General features: G+C 56.6%; 1 protein-coding gene across 1 annotated transcript in view; it reads left to right on the forward strand.

Moving 5' to 3' along the window:
- The first annotated feature begins 6,161 nt into the window (after positions 1-6,161).
- Positions 6,162-14,128, forward strand: part of Lamc3 (laminin, gamma 3) — a 45,292-nt gene continuing 37,325 nt past the window's right edge. The window contains exons 1-4 of the mRNA XM_013021289.1: positions 6,162-6,331; positions 9,882-10,188; positions 12,272-12,402; positions 13,896-14,069. Coding sequence (XP_012876743.1) covers positions 6,162-6,331; positions 9,882-10,188; positions 12,272-12,402; positions 13,896-14,069 — 782 coding nt within the window. The remainder of the gene's footprint in view (positions 6,332-9,881; positions 10,189-12,271; positions 12,403-13,895; positions 14,070-14,128) is intronic.

The raw sequence follows: 14,128 nt of genomic DNA on the forward strand, positions 1-14,128 counted from the left end.
GGCCTGGGCATTGTCCCTGAGCCTTTCTATTCTATGCTCAAGGCTAGCACTCTACCACTTGAGCCACAGCACCACTTCTGGCTTTTTCTGTGTATGTGGTACTGAGGAATCCAACCCAGGGCTTCCTGCATGCTAGGCAAGCACTCTACCACTAAGCCACATTCCCAGCCCTCCTCCCGTTCCTCCCTGCCAGTCCTGGGGCTTGAACTTAGGGTATGAGCTCTGTCCCTGAGCTTCTTTTGCTCAAGGCTATCACTCTACCACCTGAGCCACAGTGCCACTTCCGGTCTTTTTCTGTTTAGGTGGTACTGAGGAATCAAACCCAGGGCTTCCTGCATGGGAGGCAAGCACTCTACCTCTTCCTCCTCCTTCTCCTCCTCTTCCTCCTCCTCCTTCTTCTTCCCCTTCTCCTCTCCTTCCTCTTCTTTTTGTGCTCAAGGCTGGCACTCCACCATTTGAGCCATACCTCCACCTCCATGTTTTTGCTGGTTGAGATAAGAGACTCTCAGATTCTTCTGGCCCAGGCTGGCTCTGAGATCTTCAGATCTCAGCCTCCTGAGGAGCCCAGGATTTCAGGCAGGAGCCACTGGCTCTCAGCTAATTCTTCAGTATTCTTATAACTCGTTTTGGCTGCTAAACTGTCTGACCTGAGGTTATTTATAGAGCTTGTTTATCCTGTCTATATTCACACATTTTGCTAGGGAAATGTCAGTTGAATACAGCCTACCACCCTGGAAAGAATGAATGGGATAACACAATATATAACACAAGGCCTGCTACCGATCTAAATTCCAGAACACACCCAGCGCCAATAGCTTGAATACGAGCAGGTGGAGCCGCCATGTCTGCATTTTTTTTTCAGATGAAGAATGTGGGGCTCTGAGAGGTGAAGTGTTTTGCTCCTAGGCACACAGCTGTCGAATGACAGTCTGGATGCGGACGAGAGAGCTCATCAAGGCCAAAGCATAAGGAAGGAGTGGAAAGGGTGAGGGAGGAGGTCGGTGCGGAGGGCGCTGGCCGGCCCCTCAGCAGAGTAGGCACATGCTAGCTGTCCCCCAAAAACTCACTTTCCAAGAACCGCAAGGTGGGGTGAAGGCCTCTGGTCAGGCTGGAAGCCAGTGGAGCCAGGCGGGGCTGGCGGGACCCAAGGCCACAGGGGGAGGGGTATGGGCAGGGAGGGAGGGAGGCTGTGGGGTGAAAAGTGGCACAGGAGCCCGTGGAATCAGACGCCAAGGAGGTGTCTGGGCCCAGGCACAGACGAGGGGGCAGCCGTGCGCCCACCCTGTGTGCCCTAGCCCACCCGCCTTCACCCATCCCAGGCACCCGGCACGAGAGAGGGAGGCCGGAAGTAACTGTGCACTGAACAGAGAACAAAGGAATGGATGGGTGGATGGATTAATGAATGAATGAACAAGGGCTAGCCACTGTCTGGGCATGACAGGTGGAGCCTGCCTCTGTAGCATCGTCCCTTCCCTGGAGACAGTAATGCTGCTCCAGGAGCTGAGGTGTGGCGGGACGCCGGTGTTTGTGCTCAGAGTCCCTGGCTGAGTGCAGCTCGGGCTGGCGCTCCTGGTTGTGCCGCAGGGAGTTGAAAATGTTGGCCCTGCCAGGCCCCAGTGGCTCACACCTGTCATCCTAGCTCCTCAAGAGGCTGAGATCTGAGGATCAAAGTTCAAAGCCAGCCCAGGCAGGAAAGTCTGTGAGCTGCTTATCTCCAATTAACCAACAGAAAAAAAAACCAGAAGTGGTAGAGCGTTCACCTTGCGCGCAGAAGCTCAGGGACCGTACCTAGGCCTTGAGTTTAAGCCCTACAACCAAAGAGTGGGAGGGGCAGAGAAAGAAGGAAGGAAGGAAGGGGGAAATGCCAGCTTGCGTCAGGGCCCCAGTGACACAAGATGGGCCCTGGGAGTCACTGCAGCGTCAGGTCTGGCTTGTTCCAGGGTCCACAGGCTACTGTGGATTGCATGGTTTGGGGTTCCTTAACCACTAGCCTGTGGCCTAGGGGGCCTCTGCTCAGTCTTCAGGTCACCCCTGCTTTCCCGGCCCCCTCCTTGGAGTCTCCTGGGAGGGGCCCAGGGTCCCGTGAAGGGAGTGGGGTGAAGGGCAGGAGAGGAAGAGGCCTCTGGTCAGGCTGGGATGGAGGTCGCCGCTTTCCCAGCCCCCTGGAGCTCCTGACATCTGTTCCAGATCCCGGGCTTCAGCTGAGCCTTCCTGTCTGGGATGAAAGGCCGCAGCAGGGTCTGGCGGCTCCCAGCCCTCCACAGGGCCTAGCAAAGCCGCCAGGGCTGGGGCCGGAGGGCAGGGGTGGGAGGGAGAGGGGAGTGGAGGGGGGTGAGGCAGGGGCGGCCGTGGGGTAGACACTCACAATCATCCAAGGGACAGAACCACGCTGTTTGCTTGCTGGGACAGCAGCCCAACCTGTCAGCTTCGGTGCTTATACAGGTGGAGAAACTGAGGCTCTGGGGATGAGATCAGCAGTCCGGGGGTGCAGGGCCCCTGGGTCAGGCTGGCCTGAGCTTTCCTGCCTCTTCCCTGGGAAGAGCTCTGGTCTCTTTGGCTCTTTTATATATTTATTTGGGTGCTGGTCCCGGGGCTTGAACTCAGGACCTAGGCACTATTTCTAAGCATCTTTCGCTCAAGGCTAGGGCTCTGCCACTTGAGCCACGGCTCCACGTTGGCTTTTTTTGGTAGTGTATTGGAGATAAGCCTCTCGCAGACTTTCCTGCCCTGGGCTGGCTTTGAACCGCGATTCTCAGATCTCAGCCTCCTGAGTAGCTAGGACAGGCATGAGCCACCGGCGCCCGGCTTTTACGGTGGCTCTCAGGGCACAGAGTCCCCTCCTTCCCTCTGTGACCTGAGAAGAACACCCAAATGAGTTCTGAGCTTCCCCCCCTCCTAACTCCGACCTGGGGTGGGGCCGTGAGCCCTCCAGGGCCTGAGGCCACCTGCGGACCTGGACGGCCTGAGGCTTGGGCTCTGCAGGCACACGTCGGGGTTCACCAGCCTTGTCGGGGGCTCTCGCTGAGGCCTGTGGCAGATCAGGGCTGAGAAAAGAGGCCACGAGGCCACTCAGGGACCCACAGGGTCCCTGTGGCCCCCGCGGAGGGAACAAGAAGACAATGGTAACCAGCCACAGCAAGGAGCCAGGTCTGGGTGGGCCGGATGTTGGGGGGACGCTGCCGGCCTGGGAGGAACCGGGGACCAGCTGGGTCTCCTGAGCTTTGGCTCCATTGTGCTTTCCTGTGGGTGGCAGCCATGTTTGCCTTGGCTAGGGCTGGAGCTGGGGGGGGAGGGAGGGGGGTCAACTCCTCCTTCTTTCTCCCTGGGGACTCTAGCTGGAACACTGGGGCCCAGACAGGTCAAGGGTCAAGGCAACAGCCTCGGGCGGCCTCCACCCACCCCCAGAAGTGGCCCATCGGGGGTCCCTGGAGCCAGCTGGCCTTGACTCCCTACTCTGGAGGGCCGTCCAGGGCTGGCCCAGCAGGAGCTGGGATTCGATGGTGTTGCCCGTCTGGGCCTCAGGGTCACCCCCATCCACCTCGCCTCTGTTCCAGCCGCAGCCCCTGCCTGGAGCAGGCCCCAGCTCTAGACCCTCACTCTGCACGAGCCCCCCCCCCACATGCTTTCCCTGCTGCTGACTCGCCTCCTCTCCCCGCCTGATAGCCCCTGCAGCGTGCCAGTGCGCGACCAAGCCCCAGGCCAAGGCGAAGGACACACAGCTGTCTGCCCGCCACTCCAGGAAGCCCTCGGCCTCCGCCGAGACTGAGCGGAGGGCTGCGCCGCCCCCACCCCCCAACCTCCTCCGTCAAGGCCGTGAGGTTTGCTTCTCCATCCTCCAGCTCCCAGCTTGTGGGGCTGTTTACACAGCTGCCCCCCAAAAGTCAGCCCAGGGCCCCCTGCACAGGTTGCTGGAGCAGCAGAGAAAAGGGAATCACGGCTCCAGTTCAGCCTGGAGCCTGGTGCTGTTCAAAGCACTTTGTGAAAGCCGGGCGCTGGTGGCTCACGCCTGTAATCCTCGCTACTCAGGAGGCTGAGATCTGAGGATCATGGTTCAAAGCCAGCCCGGGCAGGAGAGACCGTGAGACTCCTATCTCCAATAAACCACCAGAAAACCGGAAGTGGCGCTGTAGCTCAAGTGGTAGAGCGCTCGCCTTGAGCTGAAGAGCTGAGGGACAGCGCCCAGGCCCAGAGTTCAAGCCCCACAACTGACAAAAAAAAAAAAGCACTTTGTGGGCCTTTGCATATATGTATGTGTGTACATATATATTTTAGCAATCCTGAGATTTGAACTCAGGGCCTTGTGCTTGCTGGGCGGGCACTCTACCACTTCAGCCACATTCCTTGCCCTTTTTTTGTTTTGTTTCCTTTTGTCATTTTTCAAATAAGGTCTCATGTTTTCACCCAGGCCAGCCTGGACCTCAATTTTTTAATTTAATTTTACTTTTTGCCAATCGTGGGGCTTGAACTCTGGGCCTGGGTGCTGTCCTTGCGCTCTTCAGCTCAAGGCAAGCGTTCTACCACTTGAGCCACAGTACCACTTCCAGTTTTCTGGTGGTTTATTGAAGAGAGTCTCATGGACTTTCCTGCCCAAGCTGGCTTTGAACCATAATCCTCAGATCTCAGCCTCCTGAGTAGGATTACAGGCATGAGCCACAGGCACCTGGCTTGGACCTCAATTTTCTTTCCTTTTCTTTCTTTCTTTCTTTTTTTTCTTTTCTTTTCTTTTTTTTTGGGGGGGGGTCTGGTCGTGGGCCTGAACTCTGGGCATGGGCGCTGCGCTGTCCCTCAGCTCTTCAGCTCAAGGCTAGTGCTCTACCACTTGAGCCACAGCTCCACTTCCAGCTTTTTTCTTTTTACTTATGTGTTGCTGAGGAATCGAACCCAGGGACTCATGCATACAAGGCAAGCGCTCTACCACTGAACCACCTTCCCAGCCCCTTTTCTTTTCTTTTTTCTTTTCTTCCTTCCTTCCTTTCTTTTTTGTCAGTTGTAGGGCTTGAATTCTGGGCTTGGGTGCTGTCCCTGCGCTCTTCAGCTCAAGGCAAGCCCTCTACTGCTTGAGCCACAGTGCCACTTCTGATTTTTTAGTGGTTTATTGGAGATAAGACTCTTACGAGGACTTTTCTGCCTGGGCTGGCTTTGAACCGTGATCCTTACATCTCAGCCTCCTGAGTAGCCAGGATCACAGGCATGAACCACTGGCGCCCGGCTGGACCTCAATTTTCTTATGGATGAATCCCTAGTAGCTAGGATAACAGGTGTGAACCACTATACCCAGCTTTTTATTGGTTGAGATGGGGTCTTGCTAATTTCTTGCTTAGGCTTGAACCACTATCCCCTGCTTGTGTGAGCTGCCAAGCATCTCATTCTTCCCTCTTCTCTCAGCGGAAGCAGGAATTCATGTCAACACCTGCTTTAGCTTCATGACTCCAGAATCTACCAGGTTGCTAGCTCAGTCTCTGGAACCTTCTTTTCACTTGCCCTTCCCCATGGGCTCCTTGGCCTTTTATCTATTTATTATTGATATTTACTTATGATTTGTGGGTAATGGCCCTGAGTACCCACTTCCTCCCTTTGCAAACTTGTGGTCTGTATAATTCCCTAATTGGTGCAGAGCTTGGAATTCTTCTTACCACAAAGCCCCAGGTATCCATCCGCCAGGGAAATGTGTTTATTCTCTCCAGGTTAGGCAGTGGACTTGACCTTCATTCTCATTGGGGGATCCCATGTGATCTGGGGATGGAGGAGCCCCACTGGGCCCAGGCCTGGTACTGCCAGGCTTGGGGGGCCTTTGGCCTCTACTCTTGGGGACACCCCCCCAGCTCTTCACCTGCATCCAAAGCTGGGATGGGGAAACAAGGCCGGGACTAGGCATGATCAGCCACGGGCTGGTTCTAGTGCCCAATGGGCGGCAGCCTGGCCCACAAGACCCCCCTCCCCCACCCCAGCTCTCTTCCCCAGATGGCTCCAATTAAAGGGCTTTTGTTTTGTTTCCATTTTCCCAAAATAAGCCTCCAGTTTGGAGCTCCCTGGGCTTGGTAAGTGCCGGATGTGGGCTGGAGTGGTTTTACGAGCATGCGGGGTGGATCCTGACAGGCTTCGGGACCCAGCTGGTGGGGGGCCAGGTGACAGGGCTTTGGCGCTGCTGAGCCTCCGTGGGCATGGATGACCCAGGAGGTGAATGCTGGGAGCAGCAGGCTGCCCCTCCCCGACTCCAGAGAAGTCCTTTCTATCTGGGGACCCTGGCAGCTGGCTCCGTTCTGCAACTTTGGGGGCTTGAGGTCAAGTGGGGACTCAGCTATTCCTTCTCTCTCTCTCTCTCTCTCTCTCTCTCTCTCTCGTTGAACCCAGGGCCTGCCCTGTGTCAGCAGTGCTCTACCACTTGAACTACGCCCCCCTCCTGCCCAGCCCTTTGAGTTCTGCTGAGATGGGGCCCTCCCTAACTTTACTAGGCTTGCCTGGAACCCCGATCTCCTGTCTCCATCTCCCAAGCAGCTGGAATTAACAGGCATGTGTGGCCGCACCTGGCTGAGTCTCAGCTGTTTCTGCATGGAGTCTGGGGATCTTTTCTCCTTCCCAAGCTTTACATTCCCCATCTGTGAAACGCGTTGTGGCTCTGCTTGGGTCTCTGGTGGGCAGCGCACAGAAAGCACTCAGCAGCTGCTGGACACACAGTAGGTACTCAGCCCCACAGGGTGAATCGGGATGCTTGGGAGCCAAGTAAATGTGGGAACAGTGTTCCAGGCAGAGGATGGAACAGCATACTGGATGTCAGGAGAGGAGGAGGAAACGCCCAAGCAGCAGCATTCCACACTTAGCAATCAAGAGGGGTGATGGATGACACTTTGGACCAGGCTTCCTGCCCGGACACACCTGTCTGCCTTATCCTCGCGGCTTATCGGCCCCTGGAGTTTGGGGGGGTCAGGGCTATGGCTGTGGATTTGATCCTCACCGTTTAGAAGTTGAGGTGGCTTACTGATGGCTCAGGCCTGTAATCCTATCTACTTAGGAAGCTGAGATCTAAGGATCACGGTTCAAAGCCAGCAGGGAAGTCCGTGAGACTTGAACCTCCGATGAACCACCAAAATGTTGGAAGTGGAGCTGTGCTCAAGTGGTACAGTGCTAGCCTTGAGTGAAAAGGCTGAGGGACAGAGATAGATAGATAGATAGATAGATAGATAGATAGATGTGGGCTGTTTCTCTCTCATCCTCTGGCAGGAACTTCTGCATCATCTGAGCCCCGGGTGCAGCCTTCTTGACCCTTCTAATCCCCACGAACCATGGCCCCGGGGCACTGTGATGTCTCTGCGCCTCTCTCACCCCCCTGGCGTGGCAAGGAAGGAGAAGCAGTAACGATTGCCAGCGCGTGATGGGCTTTGTTCGCATGAAACCCGGTGACAGCCTTTTTCCAACGGTGCCTCTCGCTGCCAACTACCTTTTAAGTGGCTGCCAGCTCCCGCCCCAGAGGTGTCTGGCTGTTGTGTGTTTACCACACAGTACATCCCAGCCAACTTCCTGCAGCCTGTGCTGGCAGCTTCCGAGAGGCGCGTCTGGGCACCCCGATCCCGCACTGTGGGTGTCACGTGCTTCCTTTTAGAACACTAGGAGCCAGGGTGCCAAAGCTATGCTTCCAGAACTCCAAAAAACATCTTAAAACAGAACATGGCAAGGCGGATGCCTTTTTTTTTAAATTATTTTGTAAAATTGTGTTTTCTCCAGATTTAAATTAGAACAAGCTTCTTGAGAGAAAATTGGGGAAAATACAGAAAAACTGCAAAGGGAGGAGAAGCTGCTGATGGCCCTGACGGATAAACACACTACCCACTGGAGGGCTCGCGCTTCCCTTGTCCTTCTTTAACTAAATCAGACATTTATTTCCCAAAAAATACTCTTTCAAACTTTTGTTTCTCTCAAGTTTTAATGACTAGTGACTTTCAAATGCTAAAAATAAAATCGAGCGTCATTAGCTTTGAACTTGAACTCAGGCTAGCCACTCACTCAACTACTTTTCTATCACTTTGCTCTAGTTCGTTTTCAGGTAGGGTCCATACTCCCTCCCCCTTGCCCTTGGGAGCCTGGACCTGCCACTCTGACAGCTGGCTTATGGAGTTTTGTTAACTTTTGGCAATTCTCCAGATCTCTGTCTCCCAAGTAGCCAGGATTACAGGCATGAGCCACGATGCTCAGCTGACTTCTTAGGGATCTGGGAATATACAATCCGTATTCTACACATAGAATCCTGTCCTTTTCTTTTTTCTCTCAACGTTTGACTGCAGCTTTTCTCATATAGTGAACTGTCTTGGTGGCTTCAGGCATTGTGAGAATTTATATCCTGTCATTTCTTCAGCTTTTCCCACACGGTCCTAATTTTTCCTTGGGTACACAGCGTCTTGTGTAGTTCTCGTGTGAATCCCCCCAGGCAAGGCTCCTCTATCCGAGGCTGGGAAGGCTTTTGTGACTTCTCATCCACGACACCAAGCAGCCTCCCCAAAGGACCAATAGATTTATGTGTCTACCCTTGCTCTTTATTGTGGTCAAATGCACCCACAGACTCCTTTTAAGTTGGCATTCGGTGTCATGGAGCACATTCATGCTGTGCAACCTTGGCTGCCCTCCAGCCACAGGCTTTGCCTCTTGAGAAATGGAAATCTGCCCCCTCTAAACACTGACTCCTGTGGAGGGTCTCCAGGGAGACTCTGTGGCCACTATCAGCCACCTCCATCCCCCTAAAGCTTTGTCCTGACCCCCTAGGCCCTGGCAACCACTAGGTCACTTTTGTGGTCCTTGGTGACTCTGTCCTGGCATTCAGTGTGGCCATGAATGGCCGTGTGGTCTCTGGTTGGCTTTTGCCTTGCCAGAATGCTTTCTTCCGAAGCCTGAGAAATAAGGTGGGGGTCGAGGGGAGGGGGAGTTTCTGGCTGTGGCCACAAAGGACTGTAGGTGGGTAGGGGGCCCCAGCTTTGGCCACAAAGGACTATGGGTAGGGAGCCCTGACTGTGGCCACAAAGGACTGTGGGTAGGGGGCTATGCAAGATCCCTTTCCCTGCAGTGGCTGAGCTGCTGTTTAGTGTGTGGAAGGCTGCACTGGACGCTGTGATGCTAGTCTAGACCTGTGTTGGGAAATCTGTATCCAGAAAGAAGTTAGAAGCTTGGGAAGATGAGGGGTACAGAGATTTTTGTTAGGGCTGGGGAAGCATGGAGAGGGGTCCGTGGTCATTGTAAGGGAGTCCGGGTAAAGGCACAGGTGGAAGGGTGGGCTTGGTTGGGCTGTGGTAAAAGACAACTTTCTAAAGGTAGAACAGCTTTTCCCACATGTGATCACATCCCATTGCTAGAGATATTTGGCAGTACCAAAGCTCTTTACTCCAGGCTGGCACACTACCACTTGAGACCCTAGCTCTTAAGACCCGCCTCTAACACTAGAGCCACGCCCCTAGCTCTTAGGACACGCCCCTAACACTTGAGCCACACCCCTACCTCTTAGGGCACGCCTCTAACGCTTGAGCCACGCCCAGCTCCTAAGCTGCTCTATCTTGTCCACTGGTACTTGAGCTATGCCCTAGCACTACGAGATTCAAGCCCCTGAGCAGTAAGCCACGCCCACGACACTTAAGCCACACCCCGACACTCGAGCCACGCCCCCGCGGGAGTAAACCACGCCCCGTGGGCCACGCCCACTGGAGCTCCTTGGGCAGAAAGCAGAGGCTGCGGTGTGGTGCCGTGCGGGTTCCGCGCGGTGTCGCCGGGCCGGGCCAGCCCCCAGCTGGCCTCACCAGCCCGCGGCCGCGCCTGAGCTCCTGGCAGCCTCCCATCGCGCTGCCCCGGGTCCGGGATGGCCGCTCGCCCTTCCTTCCGTAACATGGGCCCACACCCCTGGTTGCAGGGAAGGCCTACGAGATCACCTACGTGAGGCTCAAGTTCCACACCAGCCGCCCCGAGAGCTTCGCCATCTACAAGCGCAGCCGCGCGGGCGGCCCCTGGGAGCCCTACCAGTACTACAGCGCCTCCTGCCAGAGGACCTACGGCCGGCCCGAGGGCCAGCGCCTGCGGCCCGGCCAGGACGAGCGTGTGGCCTTCTGCACCTCCGAGTTTAGCGACATCTCCCCGCTCAGCGGCGGCAACGTGGCCTTCTCCACCCTGGAGGGCCGGCCCAGTGCCTACAACTTCGAGGAGAGCCCCGGGCTGCAGGTCAGAGAGGCGGCCTTGGGGGTGGCCAGGGCCGGGTGGCCGGGCTGGGGACAGCCAGAGCATCAACCCTGGCAGGGCCCCCGAGCCCTGATGATCTTACGGTTTGCATGCCTCAGGCCTTCCAGGCTTAAATCTTCTCCGAATGGTTAGTCGTGGATAGATGGAAGCCAGCAGGTGTGGTGGTTGGTGCATGGCTGTAATCCCAGCACTCACTGGGGAAGCTGAGGCAGAAGGATTTTCCTGTCAGGGCTGGTTTCCAGTCTCCGTCCTCACATCTCAGCCTCTTGACTAGCTAGGATTACAGGGGTGAGCCACCGGCACCGGCCTAAAACTGGGAGACTTATCTCTCATTAATCAGCAAAAGGCTAAAAATGGAGCTATGGCTCAAGTAGTAGAGGGCTATCCGTGAGAGAAAAATCTAAAGGACAGTGCTCAGGCTCCAGTATCAGCCCAAAAGAAGAGAGAGGGAAGAGGGAGAGAGACTGCTTCAAGGGCTGATCAGGCAAGGAGGTGTGTGTGCCTTTTCCCAGCTCCCCTGGCCTCTCTTTACATGGGGGGAGCGGGAAGGAGGCCTAGGCCCCTCCCCCAGCTGGAAATGTTTCTAGAACTTTCTGCAGTGGGACAGCCTCCATGTGCCTTCTGGGCTTTTAGGAGGGTCAGCTGGCAAGGACCAAAGCCATCAAGTCCTGTAATGAAGGACTCGTAGTTATAGAGTACCTGGAAGGGGACTGGTGGGCTGAATTTACCATCTGACTTTGTTTCCCTGATATCTCACACCAGTAGGCACCTGTGGCTTACTAAGAGAGCCGCACAGCTGCACAGAGTAGAAGGGGGCTTGTCTCTACTTTGGGGTTTTGGCAGTACTGAGATTTGAACTCAGAACCTTGTGCTTGGTAGGCAGATGCTCTACTGCTCAGCCACGCCCCCCCCCAGCCCTCAATACCACTTTGGAGATCAGCTCTGGTCCTCATGACAGCAGTATGGGTCCCCCCCCAACCATCCCCCCAAACCCCACACCCTGGGTTTGTGGCCTTGGGTTTGGGTCCAGACAGGCCTCAGTCACACGGTCAGAGCCTCCAGCCGGGACATCAAGTGGTTCACATTCTCTGGGCGACACTGATGGCACACAGGTAGCGGGATGATTCTTGGGGGCCTGGGGGCTTCCAGGCTGGGGGCTGCTGCGAGGTAAAGCCCTCACACAGCATGCAGGGGACTCTGGGCTGACCGAAGCGCTGCAGAAAGCCAAATGGAATGTGCCAGTGTCACCCGCAGCTTCTCGGCGAGAACCTGCACTTACCCGCTCTCCCAAGGTGCCGTGACCTTTGCAGAGCCGGCCTTGGGTGAGCACAGGAGTGACAGCCGCACAGGGCTGCGCGCAAAGCCCGGCCAGGCCTGCGTCATGCTGCGATGAGAAGACAGACTGGGCCAGGAGCTCATTTTCTGTCCTGATGGCCTGATTGCTTAGCCAGGGGCTCCTGGGCTGAATTAAAATGCTGATTAATATTCAGCCGGAGCTGGCTCTGATTATAACAGCAGGCAGATGGAAATGTCAGCCTGCACGTGGGCCCTCACTTCCTCACCACGCTCTTCCACGAGGAAGTGGCTCAGCCAGCCCTCAGCAAGTATTTACCAAGTACCTGGTGTGTGCCAGGCAGTGCTGGGGTGCGGGAGGCGGCCGCAGTCAGAACAAGGGCTCCAAGGCCTCCCTGGGCCAGGCTTGCCTGCTGCTGAGACACCTGGGCCACGGCACTCGGAGCAATGAGGGTGTGGGCCCCAGAGGTTGGAGATCGCAGCTCCCCTACTGCTTCCCGGAGCAGGTGGCAGGCCCTGCCAGACGCTGGCGTCACCACCCCCCTCACCACCCTGCACCCTCGTGGTACTGACACTGTCCCTGTCCCAGCTCACTGCTGGGGAAAGGGAGGCACCAAGACATGGAGCCACATCCCCAAAGTGGCAAGCAGCCCCTCCCAGGCCAGCATGACCCAGAGGCCTGGTTCCTTGCCACCGGGAGCCCACCCCAGGGACACCAGGCTGGCAGCAGAGCCTGGGGCACCTGCTGAGGGCACCGGGTCCTGTTCCCTAGGACTGGGTCACCAGCACGGAGCTCCTCATCTCCCTAGACCGGCTCAACACGTTTGGGGATGACATATTCAAGGACCCCAAGGTTCTCCAGTCCTACTACTATGCAGTGTCTGACTTCTCCGTGGGCGGCAGGTACTCTGGGTGGAACCCAGGGGTGGGGTGGAGTCTGGGTAGAGGGCGGGGCAGATGGGGGTGGAGCCCAGAGCGGAAGGAATAGCTGGTGGCCCAGCCAGAGCTGGAGAGGCAAGACCCTGGTCCTCAGCTCCCAGCTTCTTTCTGCCTTCCCAGTCCACCGCCACTGAGTTCCCACGTCAGTCTGTTCCCACACTGAGCCTCACCCAATGCAGGGGGCCTTTGTGCCTTCTCTTCCCTCTGCCTAGGGGTCGTTCCTCCTCCTGGATCTCTTAGCCCCAGAGCTAGCCACCAGCAGCCACCCTGTCCCCCTCCTGGGGTCTCAGACCGTCTCTGCAGGGAATCCAAGTGCCCTATGATAGATGGTCTCTCCATGGTCTACTGTGGCCAAGGAGGGGGGGAGGGTCCCTTCTGTCTCTGGGCTCCCAGAGCCTGGTCGGAGCAGTGGAAAGAAACAGGCAAGGAGGAGGCTCAGTTTCCTTCTTTGAAAGGTGAAAAGACCATGTTCCCACCCCAGGTCCAGTAGGGCAGCCTGCAGGAATCCAGTTGCTCCCAATAAACCCATCAGTACCCCCCACCCCCACCCCAGTACGAAAGGACAGGAAGAGCCCGCACCAGTGACTCATGCCTGTAATCCTAGCTAAACTGTGAGACTCTTTTTTTTTAGGGGGAAGGGGGGTCTGGTTGTGGGGCCTGAACTCTGGGCCTGGACGCTGTCCTTCAGCTCTTCAGCTGAAGGCTAGCGCTCTACCACTTGAGCCACAGAGCTACTTCTGGCTTTTTTCTTTTTGCTTATGTGGTGCTGGGGACTGGAACCCAGGGCCTCATGCATGCAAGGCAAGTGCTCTACCACTGAGCCACCTTTCCAGCCCAACTGTGAGACTCTTATCTCCAATGAACCAGCAAAAAGCTGGAAATAGAGCTGTGGCTCAAGTGGTAGACCACTAGCCTTGATCAAAAAAGCTCAGGGTCAGCACCCAGTCCTGAGTGTAAGCTCCAGGACAGATGTGCATGCACGCACGCACACACACACACACACACACACACACACACACACACACGACAGAAGAAGATCAGCATTCTAAAGCCAGGGAACAGCTCTACAGAAGGGCTGGAGAGGGGTGGGGGAGACTATAAGGGGTCCAGGCAAAGCCCCAGCCAGTGGGAGACCAGGCTGGAGAGAGGGCCAGGGCCACAGGTTCCAAGGGTTCCTCTCCTGTGGTCAGTGAGAAACTGAGGCACGCAGCCCTGGCCAGCCACGGGGGAGTTGGCTTGGGCCGTGGGGGGGGTGGCCCTGAGAGCAGTTCAAGACAGAAAAGCAGCCTGTCATGGGGGGGTGGGGGCAGGTAGGCAGTGAGACAGTGCCCAACCATGGACTCAGGACGCTGAGAGGTGGGGAGAGGCTGTGGCCCCGCTGCTGTCCCAGCCCCGGTGGACCTGGCTGGAGCAGGCTCTGTGAGGATCCCCAGCGCCTGAGAACATCTGGGCCCCAGCTGCCGGGACCAGACCACCCTCAGACCACAGCTGGTAGGAAGTCCGTGCCCCAAGCTGGAGGCCACAGGGGCCACTCTGGACGGGGATGGCGGCCAAGGAGGGCCAGGCTGTGCCACGCATGCCGTGTCACCGCCACATTCCTGCCCCACTCCACCCATTGCTTCATCCTGCAGGTGACAGGGACACAGACCAGGGTTGCCCTCAAAAGCACAGATTTAATAGGCACCAGTGG

This window comes from Dipodomys ordii, unplaced genomic scaffold (assembly GCF_000151885.1).
Source record: "Dipodomys ordii isolate 6190 unplaced genomic scaffold, Dord_2.0 Scaffold55, whole genome shotgun sequence".
Taxonomy (NCBI): Eukaryota; Metazoa; Chordata; class Mammalia; order Rodentia; family Heteromyidae; genus Dipodomys; species Dipodomys ordii.